Source organism: Bufo gargarizans, chromosome 3, assembly GCF_014858855.1.
Source record: "Bufo gargarizans isolate SCDJY-AF-19 chromosome 3, ASM1485885v1, whole genome shotgun sequence".
Classification (NCBI taxonomy): domain Eukaryota; kingdom Metazoa; phylum Chordata; class Amphibia; order Anura; family Bufonidae; genus Bufo; species Bufo gargarizans.
This window is the reverse complement of record NC_058082.1, coordinates 515,364,834-515,389,067: the sequence shown is the minus strand read 5'-3', so window position 1 is coordinate 515,389,067 and position 24,234 is coordinate 515,364,834. Positions and strand designations below refer to the sequence as shown.

Genomic DNA, 24,234 nt, shown 5'->3' with positions numbered 1-24,234 from the left:
TTTACTGGATGCAAATGAGCCTCTAGGAGCAACGGGGGTGTTGCTATTACACCTAGAGGCTCTGCTCTCTCTGCAACTGCTGAGCCCAATACCCTTTGATAGACAGGGCTAGGAGTGAGGACGTTTACACTGCCTGACCCTGCCAATAAAAGTGGAGAAGGCTGAGCAGTTGCAGAGAGGGCAGCACCCCTAGGTGTAATGGTAACGCCCCAGTGGCTCCTAAAGCTCATTTGCATATATGTCAACTATTTTCTCATTAACGCAAGCACATATGAACACGGGACCAACATAAATTCCTTCAACTGCCAAGCGCACATGCAACAGGTCAGTCAGTTTCATAGAAACAAATCTGCTGACAGACACCCTTTAATATGTTGCAAAAGTGGAAAATTGGAGTCCATTCCTTGTAATCGTACCACTGGTTTTCGACATTTAGTACTTTTTTATTGCAGCATGGCAATAGAGAAGCCTGGGTGGGGGGGAACCAGCAGGTGTCTTTTTGAACAAATACCAAAGATTTAAAAAAAATTTATATAAAAAAAAAACCCTAGACAAAAATGTATAATCATTACTAAGCAGTACATATTGATTTATAAAGAGGGAAGAACAGCCAACAGACCTTAGCAATATCGGAAACTGAATTCCAATAACCACCACTTAGAGAGAACTTTCCGCTACCTATTCTTGCTAATATTTCTTCCGGAGTATCGTCAGGTCCATTCGCAAATGGTGTGTATCTGTAAATTAATGCATAGAGTACACTTAAGTGTGGAAAAGATAAGATCGGCTATAAGAAATAAAATATTTGGGGATATAAATAAAATAAGAAGACATAAGCATTTATGTCAGCTACTTCTCCATGCTGGGGATGAGAGACCTATTATTTATGATAGAGATAGATAGATATATATATATACATATATACACACACACACACACACACATACCTATATACAAAACACTCACCCAGTTAGCATAGTATATAGCAGAACGCCCAGGCTCCAAATATCACATGCAGCATCATAACCCTGACGCTTTAAAACCTGAAAATCCAAGAGGAACATAATTATCTATGTACAGATACAATCAGCAGTGATTTAGTAATTTCATATACTGTGTGTGATAATATCATTAGGAATAGAAAAACAACAAGGCCCAAAATAAAGCAGTTCAATTCCTCCCTTGATGAGGATTTGCACATTTCTACTGTATATGGTAACTGCTGTACTTTTTGGCATCATCTTCTAGAAGGCTCCTTCAGGGCATGTTTGACCAGCTGCTCCTCTAGTAGGGACTTCTGCTTTTTATAGCAGGGTGCTGGGGGGCTCAATCCAGACAATAAAAAAATAACAGCTGTATAAAATTTGACTCCATATGGATCGCCATGCCTTTCACCCCTTGCAAATGGTAAATCAAGCATTAAAGATGTTTCTATGTGCATGTGAAAAGCTGGCTGGAATTTAAGTGGGTAAACCAACCTGAAACCTGACATCAGGGAGAGTAGGGACACTGATACACACTAGATAGATGGCTGAGCCCACCAAAGTCAGAGAGTTTGGCTGCCGTTCATCTAATCTATCTAACAAACATCCCATGATTCAGCCTCTGAGCAGAGATTGCGGGGTGCAGATCAATGGCACAAAATAAAATAGGACTAGAGGAAAACGGCAGACTATGTAAATGTTTATAAGATAATTATAGTAGCACTGACAAAATCTATAATACAAAGTTTAAAGGGCTTCTGTCAGCCCACTAAACCCTTTTTTTTCCCCCGTTAATATTAATCCCTACACGGCAAGCTCCCTGTACATATGCTAAATATTAATTTTCGTTCAGTAGATATTGTTAAAAATCAAGTTTTATCATATGTAAATTACCTTGCTACCAGCAAGTAGGGCGGCTACTTGCTGGTAGCAGCCGCATCCTCCTCTCATCATGACGCCCCCTCCGCCGTTTGATTGACAGGGCCAGGGAACGGGTTCGTTCTCTGCTGGCCCTGTTCGAATTCAAAATATCGCGCCTGCGCCGTACCTTTCTTTAATCGGTGCAGGCGCACTGAGAGGCGGCCTCTCTCCCGGCCGCTCCATCCTCAATGCGCCTGCGCCGGGTGTAGATGTGACGTCATCGGCGCAGGCGCATTGAGGATGGAGCGGCCCTGTCACTCAAACGGCGGAGGGGGCGTCATGATGAGAGGAGGATGCGGCTGCTACCAGCAAGTAGCCGCCCTACTTGCTGGTAGCAAGGTAATTTACATATGATAAAACTTGATTTTTAACAATATCTACTATACGAAAATTAATATTTAGCATATGTACAGGGAGCTTGCAGTGTAGGGATTAATATTAACGGAAAAAAAAAAAAAGGGTTTAGTGGGCTGACAGAAGCCCTTTAAGGATTGTATATGATGAGCTGGTCAAATGACCATGGAGAAAAGAATAAAGATTTCATGAAAATGAGTAAGAACTAAACGGTCACCTCAGGAGCAACAAAGTTAGCAGTGTAACAAGGAGTCATTAGTAAACCATTTTCTGCCCTGAGTTGCTTCGCAAACCCAAAGTCACAGATTCGAATAGACTCTGGATTTCCAGACTCGTCCACGTAAAGAATATTGCTGGGTTTTAGATCCCTGTGGACCACCTGCAAGAACAAAGTGGCATCGTAAGAACTTCCGTTCACCAAGCTTATAAGTTATAAGACTGTAATGAAAAGCGCAATATGACAATGAAACATATATGCTAATCGGGTATATGCCTCTTAAAGGGCATCTGTCAACTGATTTGTACCTATGAAACTGGCTGACCTGTTATATGTGCGCTTGGCAGCTGAAGGCATCTACATTGGTCCCATGTTCATATGTGCCCGCATTGCTGAGAAAAATTATGTTTTAATACATGCAAATGAGCCTCTAGGAGCAATGGGGGCGTTGCCGTTACACCTAGAGGTTCAGCTCTCTCTCTCTCTCTGCAACTGCTGCACCCTATCCACTTTGATTGACAGAGCCAGGCATGATCACGTTTGCACTGCCTGAACCTGTTAATCAAAGTGCAGACGGCACGGCAGTTGCAGAGAGAGCTGAGCCTCTAGGTGTAACGGCAACTCCCCTGTTGCTCCTAGAGGCTCATTTGCATATATTATCTCCGCAATGCGGGCACATATGAACATGGGACCAACACAGATGCCTTCAGCTGCCAAGTGCACGTGCAACAGGTCAGCAATCAGGTACAAATCTGCTGACAGATGCCCTATAATAAATTTGGTGCATCTTGGGCTACTCAAAAGAAACCAGTCACAAATTTGCCACACATTTCTCCCGCAGACAAACTAGCAAAGCAAGCTGCATGTTTTAGCACTACATAGTAAATGTTCAAACTCTACCATGTCCTATGGGTGACTGTAAAAATGCCAAGCTTATTGGAACTATGTAGCAATAAAGATGTTACAGGAGCGGGTGAGCCCGATCAATGGACGCAATGTCTGACCATCTTCTCTTCAGAATCATGCCAGCTATCGCTCATTCCTTACCCACTGTGAATGGAGGTATTCTACGGTTTTGGTTATAGTGTGCAGCACGGCACTTGCTTCCCTTTCTGAAAAGAACTTCTGGCGAAGGATTTTGTCTAAAAGTTCTCCTCCTTTCATCAGTTCTGTTACTAAGTATACATACTTTCCATCATCATACACCTGCAACACACAAGACAAAAGTATAAATGAAACCAATTTTACATTTTCACATTGCAAACTGCAAAGGTAGCATAGTGGGGTGAAGCAGTCTATCAGAGAGAGATGTTGAGAACTGAAGCTGCTCACCAAAATTAGGCTTCATGCAGACGACCGTAGGCAGCCTGTGCCCCTATTGTGGCCCGCAAACAGCTTGAAAGGGTCTGCAATCTGGGAGATACGGTGCAGAGGCACAGATTGGAAGCTGTACAGAGTTTTCTGCCTCCGCATGCACTACCTTTTTTGCAATGTCGACCATCTGAAGCGGACTGCGAGCACGCAGCCGTTGCCTGTGCATTGTGGACCGCAAGGCCCATAAATCCTGCCAACAACTGAACATGTAATGCCCGGAAGCAGCTAGTCTATTAAAGGGCTAATGCCATTTTGGCCATCAGGGTTGAGATTGGAATACCCATAGGCTGCCAGAGATGGATGGGCTGTGGAAATAGCCAAGCGGCAATGAAATTAGGTTTTAAAACAGCATAGCATGGCCGCTTGGCTTTTTCCATAATCCTGGATGGGTAATCCGATCAGGTCTGATGCTCCAGCAAACGTGTAAGGGTACTAGCGTTAAAGTTTTCCGGTACTAAGTTCCGTCATAGGGGCTCAATACCAGGAAAAAAAAATGCATCAGTTTTGTCCTAATGCATTCTGAATGGAAAGCAATCCGTTCAGTATGCATCAGGGTGTCTTCCGTTCCATCCCTTTTACGGAATTTGGCCAGAGAAAATACCGCAGCACGCTGGCCAAAATTCCAGAACACTTGCCGGATCCGGCATTAATTTTCATTGAAATTTATTCATGCTGGATCCGGTACCAAGTGTTCAGGAAATTGCCACATTGACGGATCTGTGAAAAAAAAAATAAACACAGGATCCATTTTTCCGGATGACACCGTAGAGACATATCCGGTATTTCAATGCATTTGTCAGACGGATCCGGAAACAAATGATATCCGTTTGCACACGGATTTCCGGATCCGGCAGTCAGTTCCGTCAATCTCTGCCGGAATCCAACAACGCTAGTGTGAAACTAGCCTAAAAAAATAAAATTTAAGTGATGCAGCTTTATTACAAGAGTAAAAATATGATGTGCACATGCAGGAAAATACCTTACGCGTTTCGAACTTCTAAGAGTTCTTAGTCATAGCATCTCTCTCTGGTTTGTGTGGTTAAGATTAAAAGTAACTACTAAATACAAGCCTCTTCCCCCATAGTGTCGGAAATGCGCAAGAGATTTTCCTGTATGTGCACTTCATTGTGATTTTATTTTTTTACACGTTTGCTGGAATATCTACTGGCGCTTCCATACAGGTTTCACCCAGGAGTCGGCCTGGTGCCTCTTCTGTGCAATGTCTTCATTCAGTCCGGGACCTGTACAACAGATGGTGAACTGTGTCTTCTCTAATATTCCGATGTCAACCATGAGCAGCTGGGATGGCAATAATCCTTTAAATAAACATTTAGATGCGGACATTTATTTGGTGGGAAAATCTCACCATGGAGACTCATTAGCAGCTCCCCACTTTCTTCAGTTTGTTGCCCTATCACCCAATGACTCAATCATTATTGATATGGAAGATCGATCTTGACAAGATCACACGGCTTTACATATGGTTTACAGCGCTTACATGGCAGCCTATAATGTAGTTGTCAATATACCAGTGTGAAAGCCACCCTTCTAATGGGTATACTGTAATGTACATAGAAAGATACAATAGGATCAGTGTCACACAAACATTTCCCCCTGAATTACAAAATGTAATATAATATTTGGTTCCGCAAATCTATTTTGTGTACTAATAATCGGTTTAAATAATCATATAAATTGCATAATAAAACATATAGGAAGAGCACACGTTTGTAGAAGGGCAATCCCACTGCAATTCACTTACATCTTTCAATGTAATAATGTTTGGATGCTGTCCATAACGGAGCAAAATCTCAATTTCTTCTGTTGGATCTCGCTTACTCTTATCAATAATCTTTTAGAGGGAATAAAAATTAAATGTCAGAAATTGTAGTTTCTAATAAAGTACATGCACAAGAAATCTCACAGCAATCTGAAGCACATCTGCTGGCAGCAAGAACAAGCCACAAAGGAATACAAACTAGAAATGAATGCTAAAAGTAAGCAAGGAATATAGCTGCTAGCATGGTTTGTCAGTCTGCAGCACTTTCGGCATGATCTAGACAATCTTTCCGAAATCCTGCAGAGAACAAAGGGGTTAAAGGGGATGTGTCGCTTGAGCAAATGGCATTTATCAAGTAGAGAAAGTTAATACAAGGCACTTACAAATGTGTTGTGATTATCCATATTGCCTCCTTTGCTGGCTTGATTCGTTTTTCTATCGCATTATACAGTGATTGGACCCAGGTTCTGACCACCACTGCAGAGCAGATACGAGGTGGCCGGGATGGGAGCTGCTGTGCATGCATGTCTACATTAGTAAGTGTCCAGCAAAACCGTTCGCTTTTTGTGTTTAATAAAGTGAACTTTATATAAATTGGGTGAGTGCCGTGAACCATATCTGTTTTGCTGGATTTTTATGTTCATGTATGCTTTTTTGCCACTGAGCCAGCTCATTTTGTTGCCCCTCTGAACTGGACTTCAATGGTGTCAGTGTGCGGTGCCAACCACTCACTCTCTCTTTGCATGGTGGTACATTACTAAATGTCTTGTATTAACTTTGCTTTCATGGGAAATGCCATTTGCTGAAGTGAGACAACCAATTTAACCTCCTGTTGATCTGCCTCATCTTGGACCGGAAAAAGACTGAGGGGTTGGACTGAGACACAGAAGAGAGGCTCCTGCTCCAGCCACTTGTCTTAAGCCTCATGCACACGTCAGTGAAACACGGACCATGCAATACCGGCCTGGAATTCTTCTGAGTGCGGGATTGCACGGCGTCATTGGTTGCTATGCCGTCGTGCGCTTCCTGCTGCCGCCGCAGTACAGTAATACACTGGTATGGTCTATATTAGTGTATCACTGTACTGCGGCGGCAGCAGGAAGCGCACAACGTCATAGCAACCAATGGAAGAAATCCAGGCCAGTATCACACGGTCCGTGTTTCAGGGATGTGTGCATGAGGCTTTACAGATTGTCACAGGATGAGGGGGGGGAGGAGGGACACTGCTGATCTCCCGGGACACAGAGAGAACATTTACTTTTAATAGTAAGATCATAGTTTTAAGCATTTGCAACTAGGCCTCTACTCCCTTGGGCAGCATCACAGTTCCTTTATGTGATGCAAGATGACAACAGCATTGTAAGTGGCTGGTGGAGATGACCCATAATTCTAACTGCATCATATTCTGCATGTTCTAGCAGGATGTTAAAGGGGTTAACAGAGCTGTGCTGGGACCCCATGCGGCCGCCACTTCCAGGATCAGGTGCCGTACAGTGAGCACGTAATCCCTGCCTGGGATTACAACATGTAGCCCAAACAGAGCCTGAATCTCTCACCAAAGTGCTTGTGACAGAATCAGACTCGCGCATGTGTTGCAGGTTTTACCACCAGCCTGGGATCACGTGCCCAAATGTACACCATGTGCTCCCAGAAGTGGCAGCCGCACGGGATCGCACCATATCTTGGATAAATTGTTACCAGTTAGGATAGGTGGAAGGAACAGGTACAGGCTTTGCATTAGGCACAACAACTCACAGTTACACCCTCTTACACCATCAATTTCTCACAATACTAAATACAAGTCACTTGGATCTGTCCGATCACATGGGGAAAGGGGATTAGAACTGAAACTTGCTGACAAAAAAGGCAAACACCAGAAACAAAGCCCCGAAAGCAAATTATTAAAAGTCTATTGAAATGGATTGGCTGCAGTAGCTAACCATCTCTCATCCAACTTTTTTTTTTTTTTTTTTTTAAGAAAAACAGGAAAGGAGACCAGAAAAAAAAAAAAAAAAAAAAAAAAAAAAAAGCACAAGTGGGCCCATACACAGCAGGTCACTGTAGGTGGCAATGAAGCTACACCGTCCCAGGACAGGCCAGCATTTAGTCATAGATATAACGGGAAAGTGGCTTTATTTGGTAGTAATAAATACACATTAATGGCTTATTCCTCTTTTACAGGCTAACGTGTTGATGTGTCAGCTGAGACTATTTGTGGAACAGGAACTGCTTAAAAGGAACAGGCTTATCAAATACAGAAAAAGCAAACTACGCCCATATACCAGCTTCTGGAAATCTTAGTGTATGGAGACTAACATTACCTTTACTGCATACTCCATATTGGTGGTCTTATGAATGCACCTTTTGCAAATGGAATAGGAGCCAACCCCAATATCTTCCTTCAAGTCGTAACCGTCAGTAAACTGGATGCTATTTCTGTGAAGCTGAAATAAAAAAAAATATCATATAAATATTCCTTATAAAACACAAATGCGACAAGCGCTCTACAGGGAAGATGACATCAACTGCTTGCCACATAGCAAATCACTGAACACAATATTAACTGTATGAGGTTTTCCAGTTCTTTCTAGAGTCTGATTCGGGTAATTTATTGGCTTCTTGAAGGAAGGCGGTAAGGGAGGGGGGGGGGGGGGGTACTGTCTTGGCAGTACTGAGGGGGAACTGCTGGCTCCGTTTATGGAGGGCACTTTGCTGGCGCTATCGTTTAAGGGAGGGTAACTCTCCAGGCTCAGTCTTCAAAAAAGTATAGTAATCAATGCAAGTGAGCAAGTGTTTTACAAGACACATGCTGTGGAAAAATCACAGATTTCACCCACTGCACCAAAATCCATGTAAAAAACCACAAGTAAATTCAAGTCACGCTGCAAAAAGAATCCAGTGGATGTGAACTAGTGCTCGAAAATAGCATTTCAATTATAATTCAGCAGCTCGGTCCTTGAGATCAGATTCCTTTTACCAGGCATCTGGTTCTGAGTGGGATTTACAAGGCAGAGAGGTAAAATGGAGAATATACTTTATTCCCAATTTTTTTCGGTAAAAAAAAATAAATAAAAAATCTGACATCTGTTCGTTCCAGGAACATTCACTTATGCTTCACATCAACAGACATATGCAGCTATTTTTCCTGCTGACATAACACATTGCTTCTGCAGTGGTGACAATGCAGATGAATTAATATTTGGTGTATTACAACAGCAATAACTTCTGCTGGATCCTAAATGTTCAAGTATGCAGATATCTAACACATTTCTCAGTGACGATCTTTCATTTCCTACAGCTAGATGCATAGGACACATTTATGGTTACTGCCGGCTAATGGCAGAAATTTACCAGCATGCTCACCGTTTTCTTCTAAGCAACAAGCAAGACGTTTCACTGGGAGTTAATCATTACCGATTGCTTCAGACCCAGATCTCTACATAAAACACTTATTTACACAATCCCTGTGCCAGAAATTGCTGCCCCATAAATCCGGACTGTAACTGCTCGTGTTTTATTTTGCTTCCATTTTAACAAGGCCACAGAGGGGGATCTAATGAACACTACAGGAATGAATGCCCTTCATCTTTGTATGTCTATTTTCACAACATGTACACAACTTAAGACTATAGTTTCATCTCTAACTACCAGAATGTATCTGGAAAGGTATAAGAAAGCAACGTTTGAAGGGTCATGTCCCTTGGCACGTTTGTTTTAGTTAGGCTAGTTTCACACATGCGGCACAGCAATCCGGCAGGCTGTTCCGGACTCTCAAAAATTGCTGCACGCAATGTTTTTTGTCCAGCCGAATCCCGGCATTTATGCCTGGAGCAGTCGGATTGCTGCCAGTTCCCATTATAGTCAGTGGGGTGGTGGGCAAGTGGCACTATCCGGCTATGCTGGATCCAGAGAACTCCGGCAGGCGGTGGCTTTGCGTGTATTACCCATTAAATAACAATTCTGGGACATTATATATCTTAGAACTATGTGTGAGCCATTCCTTCAACCAGCTTAAGAATAAACTGACAACTGGGTGTGTCCCTACAGTCCGATATTGTCATCCTTGATCCAGGAACACACACTCAACGGGTAAAAAGACAGTTGTCATTTTATTCACACAGTTCTAGGAGGAATAACAAAGGAATGTCACAATGCAAATGCTGAACTGTGGGAGAATACACGAAAAATTGTCATCACTAATCTACAGGATAGGTAATAAAGAACAGATCCTAGTGGCAAGAACCCCTGTGATCCCGAGAGATCAGTGAGAATTAAATGGTAGTGTGCACGTTGGGCCACCACTTTATTCATTTCTATGGGGCTGTAGGAGCACTGTCATGTTAGCCCCATAGAAGTGGATAGATGGGCACTACCGCTCCACTTAAAGAGTGGATTCAGGTACCCCCCGTTCTCAGTATCGCGGGGTCCCAGCGGTTAGACTCCCTGTGTTCCATTACTTATATCCTATCCTGTGAATAGGTGTAAAATATTTTTCGTGGTGTTACCCCTTTAGGGCACTTTTCACACAGCACTATGTGGTCTCCAACCAAGGAAATGCTGGACATATGCTTTGATAAAGATGCCAGAAAAAAGTACACTGCATGGTATAGCTTTCTGGACGCCTCTGTGTGGAATCGAGCTGTAAAAAACAGTATGTCTGACTGATACCAGTCTGTGTTGTCCTCATGGGGGCCTAAGGGTCCATTTGAAGTATAACCAGGAGCTTTTCTGGTGCATATATCAGACATAAACTGCTAAGAAAGTGTGAAAAGTCCCTAGGTCAGTATAACGTCTGAACACGGAAAACACAGCAGAACTGAGCTATATTTGGACAAGACATAGAAAAGAGGAAATCAATGGTTTTATGTGAAGCAACAATGGATTTCAGTTTCATCCCATATAAAGGGTTACACCAGTGGTTAGGATTTATCATCAGCCCAGGTTATAGGTAATAAGTTAGATTGGAGAGGGTCCAAATGTACTCCACCCATCCCCACCATGATGTGAGGGTCACTATGTAAGGAGAGTTTTGTCAATTCAACTTGTTAACAGGTGTAAAGAGGAACTGAAAAAAGTGAATGGTATCTAGTAAGTATGATAGGCAGTCACAGGATGGCCTCTCCTCCTGCGATAGTCACGGTACTCCTATGTACTCTCCAATACGTCCACTGCTGGCAGAGAACTACATGTGATCAGCCTCTTCTGGCTGCTCAATGGTCCTACATCCATCTCTACTTACATATTCCAATTGCCACAAGCATGTAGTAAAACACCCTGGCTACTAAATTTCCTGTAGCAGGACAAGACCTAGCAGGATGACTGGGTTTTGTGCAGCCTTGGTTTTATCGGCTGGTAAAATCAACTGCGGTCATTAATAAGGGGCAAAGTTATAAAACAAAAAAAAAAGTAATTTTTCCATGAGCAAAAATGAACAACATGTTACTAAGGGCTCATGCACACAAATGTGTGCCCCATGCCTCTGCTGTGAACCGCAAATTGCAGTCTGCAATGCACGGCACAGTCCCTGTGCACACCGTTTGCAAATGCGGACCAATTCACTTGAAAAGGTCCACGATCCGCAAGAGACTGTTTGCACCTCAAAATAATAGGACATGTTCTATATATTTTTTTTTGCAGTGCGAAGACACGGACTGAAATCCGATCTGTGCCTCTGTTCCACATGTTGCAGATCCATTCAAGTCAATGGGTTCGCATCCATGATCGCGGCACATGCGTCCGTGTGCATGAGCCCTGAACATTTTTGGAAAACCAGGTAAGGATAATTACTAGTAATACATCACATCACACCAAGAATATGCTGAGGTAGGACACAGCACGCCAATAAAGGACAGAAGTAAGGCTACTTTCACACCAGTGTTTTTGCTGGATCCGTCATGGATCAGCAAAAACGCTTCCGTTCTGATAATATAACCGCCTGCATCCGTTATGAACGGTCCCCATTGACTTACATTGAGTGTCAGGATGGATCCGTCTTGCTCTGCACCATCATGGACAGAAAAACGGATGGAATGCATTCTGGTGCACTGTTTCGTTCAGTTTTGTCCCCATTGACAATGAATGGGGACAAAACGGAAGCATTTCATCCCACTATTGTGATCCTATGACGGATCTCAATAGCGGAAAGGGAAAGCACAAGTGTGAAAGTAGAATACCATGCATGCTATGACCATCCACCTTTTAGATAAACCCTTGGTTGCGTACAAGATTTAATCCTGGCTTAGGGGGCAAAAGGTTGTTAATGTATAAAACACTGATGGCCCTTTATAAATTTACAGCCCTTTATCTGTCAATAAGAAAAAAGATGGAAAACATTTAGATGGTGCATGAATGGTTTTTCCAAGTGTTCCCCTCCTTACGCATCATCAGAGGAGCGGCAGCAATAAAGTCTTGTAGAAAACCTTTCAGAGCAGAGTAGTTTTTGTAATCGACTTCTTGCGGGATGAGATTTATATGCACAAACACAACATCTACACTGAAGTGCATATAGAACCAATTACAGAAGGAGTTCAGCTTCCTCTGGGCAGACAGTTCTTGAAAGCATTTGCTTACCGGAACAATGCCATGAACGCCAACTGTTTGTATAGCCTGGTTGTCTTCCTCAGTAGAAATAGCCACAAAGCTAAATCCACGGAAGAGCTGGTGTGCATTGGCACTTGCTGGAATACCAGGAGAGTCTGGAAACAAAAGCAGAAAGAAGAAAGCCAACAATGAACAGCGTCAGACACATATTATGAGATACTTCAAATAGTTTAACAGCCAGAAAAGCCTAGTGTGCACAAAAGAGTTGCTCCCTTTACATGGATTCCTACAGGTTAATGACAGATTATGTAAACTTACTAATGTACAGTTCATTGGCATCTTTTAAAATATCTGCTTGTAGTCAGTGAATAGATACAACATGTACTCAGAAGCTGATACACCATCTTAACCTTTCTGTTACAGCAGAAGACATCTCCCTCTCCCACCCTGTACTCACATATAACAAATCACTCAGAACATGCTTGTAAGAATACCGTATAACCGATAAGGGACGGAGTTAATGAAGGCTCCCTTCACACTGCTTTTCAGCGACCTGTTTGCCATCAAGCTGATCCATACTCTGTTCAGTATAAGCAGTTTTTTTTTCTGTATGTAACAGAGCAGCAGGCGGCACAATTACATACAAAAAATTAACTGAGCGGTATCAATTAAACTCATACTTGAAAAGTTAAGTGATGTTTAGTAAAAGTATATGCTACATGCTTCTGTCAGGAAATCCTCCTGATGATCACCTCAGAGGCACACTGCAGAACGCGGAATCGCTGGATCCAGCATATGCCAGACACCAAATGTAGTCAAGGGATCCCAATAGCTACAAATGGGGTCCGTCGGGGTTCTGGTATGGATTCCAGCATCCTGCCACACAAAATACTGTGGCATGCTACAGTATTTTGTCCTTTTAGTTTTTAGCTGGAACCTCCACAGTTGTGAACCTAACCTAAGCTGAGCAACATGGATGATCCTCATATATCCCACAGATTTAGAGCTGGTTAGGTCTGCTGTGGATCGCAGACCTTTAATCCAGGGATTCCAACTCGTATAACCATTAGGACGCCCCTAAAAACCATGGCAGCCCAGTCAAACTTAGAAGACGCTTGGAGTATGACAAACTAACATTTTTGCTACGCTGTATATTCAGGCCTCGATTTGTTAACTGCTCCACCAAGGAGCTGACTTTCACACATTCCCTACTGTCAGGGTATGTTCCCATGGGACTTTTCCTTCGATACTATGTTAGGCCAAAGATTATCTCTATTAGTAGATCTTAAAGGAGTTCTACAGTTTGTTTCCTCTGGATAGATCATCCGCATCTGATCGGCGGGGGTCCGACAACCGGGAGCCCCGCCGATCAGCTGTTTGATAAGGCAGCGGTGCTCTAGCAGCGTCGCGGCCCTCTCACCATTTACTGCTGGCCCAAGTGAACGGAGTTTAGCCCCGCCCAGGCCAGTTGATAGTAGTCATGACGTCACTGGGCCAGCAGTAAACAGTGAGAAGGCAGCAGCGCTGCTGGAGCGCCGCTGCCTTATTAAACAGCTGATCGGCAGGGGTCCCGGGTGTCGGACCCCCGCCGATCAGATACCGATGATCTATCCAGAGAATAGATCATCAGTTAAAACAAACTGCAGAACCCCTTTAAGGGTGTATTAGACACCCCAATCAGGCAGACGATTGTCAGGAGGCCAGCATTTCTTCCCGGCAACCGCCTGCTCACTCGCGGAAGCGGCTGCTGCTATCACATGCTGTGATCTCCTATGCAGCATGGGGAGAAGCAATTGCTATGCCATTGCTTGACCCCATGCTGTCTGACAGTTTGTTGGCAGCAGCTCATAATTAGACAGCATGATCTGCCGCCGGCAAACGATTTTTAAGCATGCTTAAAAATCACAATTTCCTGATGAACGAGCGTTTTCTCATTCATCGGGCAATCTGTCAGTATTACACTGCAAGATGATCACTAACTAGCATTACTACATGGATTAGCGAACATCGGGCCATGTAATACACACTTTAGGCTACTGCTTTCTGGTAGCAGTCACCACTAAGATCTAGCTGCCAGTGGATCAGGAAACACTGGGCAGGGAATGAGCCTGATAGGAGATGCACTGAATAGATCTTCCTGAGGACCATCTGTACACCCCCCTTCCAATGAATGCAGAACACATCATGTGGAGATGGGGGTAATCGGTGCATGCCTGCCCTACTGATTGATCTGTTTGCCACCACTTGGGAAAATGAGGGGGGTGGGGGTGTCCTTTTCAATAAAAGGCTGCGATTTAACAGTGCTACTGCCTTTTAGTCCTGTGTCCCATTGCTATACTGCTCTACCTCATTGATGAGCTGCACACTAATCTGAGTATGAGCTCTTACTGAAACAGGAAATTTGCAAGGTTAGGTTCCTGAGGTTCTGGTGTCGACCTTTCCTGGATGGTTACCCCAAAATATACCACCTGGTAGGCTGCGTTAATACGGGTCCTCATTGTCCATTAGGGCTGCATATGCACCGCTGCAATTCAGCCTAGGGTTCCCCTCACAACCAAGACTGTAGAACCAACATATTCGTGTATATAGGACACTACCTATCAGTATTTCCTGCAAGGTTAATTCTGCCCCACAGTGGCTATATTGTATCTAGTATTGTGTATTTCGTGATGTAAAGTAATACGAGTTTTTGTTTGCTCCTCTCTGGCGTACGATAAGCTGCTTCTGCTGGCGAATACACTTGCTTGAGGAATGTTGCTCTGCAGTTTTTAGGTTATAAAATGCACTGGCTGAAAGGACTTGGCCAAAAAGCTGAAAAAAGCTACCCTGACCAGTAGCATTTATTTAGTTTAAATTGGTCAGTAAATATCTGCCAATCCAAGCCACTTACCTTTGGGTGTCTTTGCAGTGAACTCTGGATCAAAATAAAATGTGTCTTCAGGACCCCCTGTGGCTGGCTTGAATGGAGGCTGGATTTCTCTTCTATACAATTTCTACAAAAAGAGGAAAAAACAGCTATTTGAGTATGCCGAAATACCAAGACCGAGAGTGATGTATGCCTAACAGCAAATTTCTTACACTGCGTTAATGTTACAATGTACTTACATTCCAATCAATTGTTGCAAAGAATGGATGCCTTTTAATTTCTTCAACACCGTCAGGTCCAGCCCCTGTACAATAATAAGTGGGAGGTGAAATTACGGGGTTGTGAGACGTCACCGTATAGGTACCATGATTCCATTCCATACATCACTATACTTCATTTGTGGTGTTGCTAGTCCACTGTATGACGCACAGGTAGGACTGATGGAAGTCAAAGTAGTCAACCAGTTGGGAGTTAAAAAAATGTATTTTTATTTTTTTTGCTCTGCTCAATGAAGAAAGATAACTAAAGGGCAGATGTTTAGGCAGATTATCACTGCGAATGCTTGTTAGTGATAATCTACCCATGTAAAGGGCCCGACGACTGGGCTCGTTCATTGGGTAATAGGATCGTATGTATGGTCACCTAAATAGTTGTTTGCAGACAGCAGATGGCGATGTCTAAACAGCACTCTGCAGCCGGCAGACAATGATTCTGTATGGGGACGAGCGACGGAATTCGTGTTCACTCCTCCCCATACTGTGGAGGAGATCGCTGCATGTGAATGCAGTTGTCTCCTCCACTGACTAGCAGGCGATTGTCAGGAAAGAACGCTTCCTTCCTGACAACTGTCAGCCTGATCTGTCATTGCCTTTAGATATATATTGTACATTATCTTATTACGATGAACAGCTTGCCGCACCAACTGTGTCTGGTCCATGCTGCCCTTCAGATACATAATCAGTAATGCAAGACTTTTAGTAAAACGATTATAGGTCACCGTCCAGCACTATAATCATTTCTATAGGTAACTGGATCCCAGAGATCGTTATTGAAGAATATAGCTCACCTAATCTGTTGGTGGGGTTTCTCTTAAAAAGCATACGCAGGAGAGACTGAGCTTCTGGAGTAAGAAACTGGGGCATCCCAAGCTTGGCCCTAAACGGTCAAACAAAGCCCAGTTAAGATTTTTGACAGCAAAAGAAGAACGGTCAGGACGTTTCAAATCTCAATTGTTTTACATTGAAAATCACCACAGGACTAGAAATTCTGTCAGGCAAAGATGAAACGAAAAATTTGACACCTCAGCGTGAAAACCTAACATCACACAAGAATAACAAAGATGCATTTGTGCCTTAACTATGTCATCTTCTGTGCGACTGAATACATTATTGTTCTTGAATTTAGCCATTTGAGGCTGGAGTGTTCATTACTGGGACTACAAACCAGAAAGATGTCTACTCCCATGATCACTACTCACATAGCTCTAGTTTCAGAAATATTTACAGTGTGAATAAAACGTCTAGGTGGATTTTTTGCTAGGATATTACCACGTATTTGTTGTGGATCACCGCGTATTTGTTGTGGATTTCATTCTATGCATTGGACAGGGTGAAATCCTTGGTGGATATCCGCAGCATAAATTTACATGCTGTGTATTTAAAATGTACATCGTCGGTCAATTTCCGCTGCAGCCATCATTATCAGCATGTGGATGAGACTTCTTAAACTCTTATTCACTTTGCTAGTAGGGTAAAATGCTGCAGATCTGCTGTACGCAAAACCACTGCGAAAATAACTCTGGCATATGCGTCCTGTGTGGATCTACTCCAATAAACTTTATTTGTAGATATAAAGATTCATTTTTGTTAGTATATGATGGAAATATATTAGTAGAAGTTGCTTTATATACTTTCATTGGAAGAAAGTTCACATACCAGTGTACTGGTGCCTGTATTACAATGTGCTCTCTAAGGTAAACCTTTGCATTAAAATGTCCCTTTCCTCTACTTGACAGTGAGGCAATATATTCTGTATATTAACCCATGTATTTATGAGAAATACATGGATGTACGCAGTTATTCACCCACTGTACGTTTTTGTATTGGAACATTCCAAAAGGCCATTCATTAACGTTATATAAAATATATCTGCCGTATTAAAGGGCTGATCCAGGACTATAACAGACCTCCCAGAGTGCACTCTGGGAGGACTGATATAGCCTTGAATAACCCCTTTAATTGCAGGGGTTATGCACGCTGTTACCGATGGAATGAAATGATAGGTTTCACATTCCAAACTACTCACTTCAGAATCATGGTCATAGTTTCTTTTCTGTCCTTCCCTTGAAATGGTAAGGTACCCGTCAGCATCTCAAACTGTGGAAAAAGCACAGAGATAAATCGCTTGTATTGGTAGGACTTAGAAAATGCTTCATGTTGCAGAGAACAAGCACCTTCCCTCCTCGATGCATTTGGATTGGACAATTTTAGCCTTTCTTTTCCAAGCCCCAATTGACAGCACACTAAATCTACCCCATGTGCTCTGTTTTAATCGCTAGCTGCTCGCTGTATACTGACTACAGTTATTTTTATATCTTCTGGGAGAGCAAGATAAGGAGGTGCAGGCAGCTAGAACTGAAAGCCACACCAGATACAAAAGAAGACTTGTCCACAAAGGGTCACATGAATGAAATGAATGGTGCATGACTATAATTTCTTTCTAAGATGTTATAACCTTGAGCTTTAGGATAATACAAGTAGTAATTTCATTAAGGAAGGGGCACCTATTCAGGCATATGACCCAAATGAACTGACCAGCATAGTTGAAATTACTTCACGGTTAATCAAGATCTAGCTTTTCCTGGAAAGGCTATTGCAGTCTAGGTCACATGATGGAAGTGGTGACCTACAGAGCACATAAGACACAGTCACTTATCTATACTGAGATCGAGACCCTGTCTTCTGCTCCAAAGCTCCATAACTCTTCCCACTGGGGGATTCCACATATACCAGTAGGAATTCAATAATGAATGTACTGGTAAGTAAAGACGAGCATACACCGTGGATAGACAGCTCCCTGGACAGCAGCCATCTCTCCGAACTCCTAAATATACAATTTAAGGCTGATGTCACACAGCCATCCGTGGTCAATGAAATGCGGTCCATGTGACACCCAAAACGCACACGAGATGCAGGTCTGTCCCGGAAATGTGCTGGAACACGGAATACATGTCACTAACCACATTAACTTTCCTAGTCCTGAGGGAACAGAGCAGCAGAGGGACAGTGGACAGGCGAGTCTTCTTTCTACTCAGGGGCACAGACCCATAACGTAAGGGTTGGCCCATCTCATAAATTGGTGCAGGTAGATGTACCGCGGCTATATCGAGAACGGGGTCTCCAAAGTGAATAAAAGTGCACTGTGCAAACGCCCTAAATTCACTTCTATGGGAGTTACTGAAAATAGCAGAGCCCTGGTTTGGCTATTTCTGGAGCTCCCATTGAGGTGAACTCTCCGGTGCACTGTCCATTCAGTTCTATGGGAGTACTGGAAATAGCCGAGCATACCCGCATTTGCTTTGGGGGCCCAGTTCTAGAGATATCTATCCTACCTGACATTGGTGACATATCCCTGCGAAACGCCACCAATGTGTGAGATGGGACATCCCCTTTAAGGAATCAAAGTCTCAACAGGAATGTGCATAGGCGACAAGCTCACTTGATTTCTATGAAAAATGGTTAATGATGATTATCACCTAGCCTGAAACTTCTTAGTGTATTTAAGATGTGTAACAATAACTCATAATTTAATTTCAATCTCCTGCCTATGTGACATCAGGTGTTGAAAGACACAAGTATTAAGTTGCTGAGGCCCAGACTATATAGTGCATGGGACCTATTAGTTAGACAAGGACCCATGCATTGTATAGTTGCTCCAGCAACCTCCCAGTGTGCACTAGCGTCTCTACACACCCAATGTCAGATCAGCATTAGAGGGGCGCTTTACAGAGGGGACAAATAGACTATGCTTGAGTATTGTGGATTTGAAATATTATGGCTGATGTTTCTGTTCCCAACTTGGAGCTCTGATTTTGAAAGCAGGACTTCACAGTTGCATCTAACAATGAAAACCAAGGCTAAATGAGACAGAAAAATAAATGGTCATATCAGAAAAATGACACTCTACAGCCTATTCTCAATGCATGTATCGTAAGCAGATGGTCGCCACCTGTGTGCATAGGAGGATCTAGGTTAATTTCCCCTCACACTGTTAACGCCATCTGTAAGTACTTTACAGAAGTAGGACACGTGTACTTGAGACATAAAACGTGTAGATCAATTATACTACTGACCCCGTAGCTAATATCCCAAATTAAGCACAATGCTTGGTACGAGAAATACAACACTCTCATGCTGGCCACAGGCATAAGACTGTCGGCGGATCCTGTCTAGATTCGTGACACCTGCTAATCTTATGTCTATAGGGCTTGGTAGACCCTCTGCTAAGGGCTGCAATGGAGGAAATGAGGATCAGACAGGAAGGATATTCCCTGTCCTAACAGTATGCTTCCTTTGGAGGCATGTAGTGCCAGGGATCTAAGCATTCATCTTGCTGAGGATCTAAACCACGGGTGCACAACCTGCGGCCCTCAATACTATTTTGTGCGGCCCCCAACCATCTGGTAACAGACATGTATGTCTATGTCTTGTAGCTGCTCACATGTATCCTTCATGTATTTTCCCATTAGATAGGAGTATAACTAGACATTTATGATATTTACTGTATGTTCAATATGCCATAAATATAGTATTTCAGTTGGTAATACACCTTTACGTTTTTTTGTTTTGGCCCTTGGAATTGGTTCAGGCTGACAATGTGGCCCCCAATCAGAAAAGGTTGTGCAGCCCTAATCTAAACAAAACTAATTTTAAAGAGAATTTTCTTTCCTGCCTATTAAAACCAGATAGTGACACTTTTTTTTCAAATCTGATATTAATTTCCTGAAAATGATTATAGGGGCGGCCATCTTGCCTGAGCTGTTATTAACATCATTTAGAGATATGCTTACAGCAGCCACCATGGGGCACAGACACAATGGTCTGGAAGGGTGACTTCTATGGCAGAGTTTTCTAGGCACGCTCTGTGCAGAGGTCAGGAGGGAGTAGAGAAGCTGTGATATCAGCTATTGTGAATGGTGGATCCTGTGTTATCTATACAGAGGTGATATCTGTTATTATAATCCTGCCTGTTATAATGAGATGACTACTGAAAAGTGAATTGTGCGGAATATGATGTTTCAACATGTTGTTAGGCTTAGTGGTCAGGGTGAAAACTGCAGGACTTTTTTTTTTTGTTATACAGATAATGACAAGGAAAAATAATATACATTCTAAAAATAAAAGTATATTAAATATAAAAACTTAATTTAAAGAATATGCCATTTTCTGATGCTACATTTCCCTTTAGGCAGCAACCATTTTTCTGCTAAAAGGTCCATGACTTTCTTTTGAATGCTTTAAAAAGTGTGTTATAAAATGCTTTATGCTGCCAAAATGAGTGCACAATATGTAAATAAATGCTGTAAAAATACTATAAAGAGAGCATTATGAATAAAAACACCTACCATGAGAACACCAAAAGACCACCAGTCGGCACTCTGTGTATGGCCTCGCCTATTTACAACCTCCGGAGCCATGTATTCTACTGTCCCGCAGAAAGAATATGCTTTCTTCTCATGATCAATAGACTCTTTACTAAGGCCAAAGTCTAACAAGATTTAAAGACACAGACGTAGTTACTATAATGTTTTAGCAGATGCATAAAAGGGCATTTGAGTACTTGGAGAAAAAAAAAGCTCTCATTGAATGGCATTCTGCAGGCTGCAGAACAAAAAATATATTTAGCCCAGAAAACATCCCATGAAATAAAGAAATTAAAAAATTTCCCCTAAGGTGTCCATAGCCTTTAAAGGAGGGATGCCAAATTTGCGGCCTTCCAGCTGTTGCAAAACTACAACTCCCAACATACCCAGACAGCTGCAGGCTGTCCGAGCATGCTGGATGTTGCAGTTCTGTAACAGCTGGAGGACCACAGGTTGGCCATCCCTGCTTTAAAGGATTCAAAGAGTACAGGCACCGGATTTGGCATCCTGCATATTGTCATAGTAGGCTGTTGTAACCTCATGACTTGTTGTGAAGGACTTGTTACTTTTATGGTTCTTAAAGGGAACCTGTCACCGGGATTTTGTGTATAGAGCTGAGGACATGGGTTGCTAGATCGCCGCTAGCACATCCGCAATACCCAGTCTCCCATAGCTCTGTGCGCTTTTATTGTGTAAAAAAAACTATTTGATACATATGCAAATTAACCTGAGATGAGTCTTGTCCCTGACTCATCTCAGGCACAGGACTCATCTCAGGTTAATTTGCATATGTATCAAATCTTTTTTTTTACACAATAAAAGCACACAGAGCTATGGGTACTGGGCATTGCAGATGTGCTAGCGGCCATTTAGCAACCCATGTCCTCAGCTCTTTACACAAAATCCCGGTGACCGGTTCCCATTAATTATCTTTAAAATTGCATCAAATCATATCTTCAATTTTAACTGCTTAACACCACATGTTTTGTACCTTAAAGGGGTTGTGTCATCTAAGACTTTGATGACATATCACTAGCAAATGCCATCAAGGTCAAATAAGTGCTGGTCTTAAAGGTGGTACCTGCACCCATCTCCAGAAAGGGACGCCGAAAGTGAAAAACAGCACACTGCGCATGCAAAACATGCTCTTCATTAATTTCTATAGGAGTTTTGAAAATAGCAGAGGCGCTTGTCTATTTTCAGCAGTCCAAAACAAACAAATGTGCATCTCCTCTTAGCTCACTTCGGGGGTCCCGTTCTGGAGACTGGTGTGGGTCCCAGAGGTGGGAACCACAGCTATCTTTCATTGGTGGCTTATCCTAGATAAAAGATTAGATAACTCCTTTAAGGAACAATTCATTTTTTTTGTTTCTTCATTGTCACATAACTTTATGTTTTCATCAATTTAGCTGTATGAGGGCTTGTGTTTTGTGGGAAGAGTTGTATTTGTCAATTGTACCATTTTGGGGTAGTTTATCGAGTTATTCATTTAAAAGGAAAACAGTAGTCGAGAATTGCTGGTGTTACTGTGTTCCTCTGTATAAAAAACAAAAAACAAACAGCAGCAATACAAATTTCAAACTGTCCAAAAAATGTTGCCGGAAAAAAAAAAAAAAAGATTATTATATATATATATATGTATATATATATATATATATATATATATATATATATATATATATATATGATAAATATATATATTTATCTATCTTTCACTCTATGGCTCATAATTACTTTTCCATATATCATGTTTTTATTATCCAAAAGGTACTAAAGCCTAACCCCCCGCAATACTCATTTGGTATCATCATATTTCCACCTTTTAACTTGTTTTTACCGCACAGTGTGGTTTAGAAGCCGCTATAAAGGCAGCAATACTAAATAAGCATGGCCCCCAGCTTCCATAACAAAGCACCCGTTTCCGCCCTCTTTCAAACACCTCAGATGTGGCTATTGACTGCTGGATCTAAGGGGTTAAACAATCAAAGATCAATTTCATTTAGTCTCGGATCAGTGCCTGATGCCAAGGGCTTAGACATTCTACAGTGCGTAAGTACTACCATAAAGGAGTCCCCTGAAAAGGGGTTTAACACACACAAAACCAAAATACTGTAAAACTGCACTTTTACCCACCTGTTAACTTGATGTGACCCTCCTCATCCAGCAATATACTAGGGGAAAAAAAACAACCATTTCTGGAATTAGTAAGCTATTGACATACTACCTACGGTAATTAAATTTTTTCCTAAACATATGCTTGTAAGCCACACACTACACATCTCGCCAGCATACAAGGCAGGGTCTGGATACTGTGCAGTTGTCTTCTTTGTAAGATTTATCACAGGAATACTGCAAAGCTTAGATGTCAGAGAGCGACTGGATATGACAAAATCAATGCCTTTTAAGTAAAGAATAGCGGCACTGAAAAAAAAGCCTCTCTCAAAGTCTTTATCAAATGCAGCAGCCATATAAAAGCCAATACAAGGATGTGTCAAGTCATATTTAACAAGTACTTACTTTTCTGGCTTAAGGTCCCGATATATTATACCAAGTGTGTGAAGATGGTCTAACGCAAGTGCCAATTCTGCCAGGTAGTATTTCACATCTTCTTCAGTGAACATAACCTACCAGCAGAAAAAAATTATTAAGATCTCATCAGCACAATCCATTTATACTGTATGTATCTATTCTCACTATAAAAATCACTGGCTTTTTACCCCGGGGGGATCAGAATGCATCATAATGGGAGCAGTGGAGGATCAGTAATGTGACTATGACTATTATTTGGCTTAGGGCTACTGCTAATGGTACTATCTATGTGGTCCCCCTGGTCTTCACCCTTTCACCCTTATACAGGCACCTGGTCTCCACTGCAGGGAAACCACCAGGCTGCTACCTCTTGGAGTCAGTGACAGCTGATCTAAATGGACACTGGTGCATGGCAATGAATGGACAGGCAGAATAATAGTCAATAAACCAAGCCAAGGTCAGGGCATGCATTTGTTCAATCCGTCGAGGCAAGCAGTACAGGGTCATTATAAAACAGGCAGAGGTCACGTCAGGCAGAACAGGAACAATACATTAGTTAGGCAAAGATGATAAGATAGTAAAGGAGCATCTACAACAGACTACTGTTGGGCCGATTATCGGGAGCGAACATTGTATGAAGAATTGCCCACGATAATCAGCCCATGTAAAGGTGCCGCCAATCACCCGATGAACGAGCAAAATGCTCGTTCATTGGGTGAAATCATTTATGCAGCGCATAAAATCATTGTTTATGGGCAGCAGATCGAGCTGTGTGAACAGTGATCTGCTGCCCAGAAACGATTCTGCATGAAGATGAGTGACTGCAGTAGTCATTGGTCATCCTCATACTGTGGAGGCAATTGCGGCATGTAAACACATCTGTTACCGCCACATTCCTTCCCGATAATTGGCTGCTCACTCAGAACATCTAAATGGACCTTATGAAACACTTTTTCAGGGTGTAAAAAGCTAAGGAACTACAGGCAGGAAGAGAGAGTCCGCAATTCCAGCGTGGAGTGGACAGGGAGA

The 24,234-nt window shown here is 42.4% G+C and overlaps 1 protein-coding gene across 2 annotated transcripts in view; it reads right to left on the bottom strand.

Annotated features, from left to right (window-relative positions):
* Nucleotides 1–24,234, bottom strand: part of RPS6KA3 (ribosomal protein S6 kinase A3) — a 130,219-nt gene that overhangs the window by 6,173 nt on the left and 99,812 nt on the right. For both annotated transcript variants that reach the window (XM_044283968.1, XM_044283969.1), the window contains 14 exons: nucleotides 23,194–23,300; nucleotides 22,810–22,847; nucleotides 20,659–20,801; nucleotides 17,340–17,410; nucleotides 16,102–16,190; nucleotides 15,275–15,339; nucleotides 15,060–15,162; nucleotides 12,200–12,324; nucleotides 7,951–8,073; nucleotides 5,612–5,701; nucleotides 3,523–3,681; nucleotides 2,476–2,637; nucleotides 967–1,043; nucleotides 620–737 (listed from right to left, as the gene is read on the bottom strand). In XM_044283968.1, coding sequence (XP_044139903.1) covers nucleotides 620–737; nucleotides 967–1,043; nucleotides 2,476–2,637; nucleotides 3,523–3,681; nucleotides 5,612–5,701; nucleotides 7,951–8,073; nucleotides 12,200–12,324; nucleotides 15,060–15,162; nucleotides 15,275–15,339; nucleotides 16,102–16,190; nucleotides 17,340–17,410; nucleotides 20,659–20,801; nucleotides 22,810–22,847; nucleotides 23,194–23,300 — 1,470 coding nt within the window. The remainder of the gene's footprint in view (nucleotides 1–619; nucleotides 738–966; nucleotides 1,044–2,475; nucleotides 2,638–3,522; nucleotides 3,682–5,611; nucleotides 5,702–7,950; nucleotides 8,074–12,199; nucleotides 12,325–15,059; nucleotides 15,163–15,274; nucleotides 15,340–16,101; nucleotides 16,191–17,339; nucleotides 17,411–20,658; nucleotides 20,802–22,809; nucleotides 22,848–23,193; nucleotides 23,301–24,234) is intronic.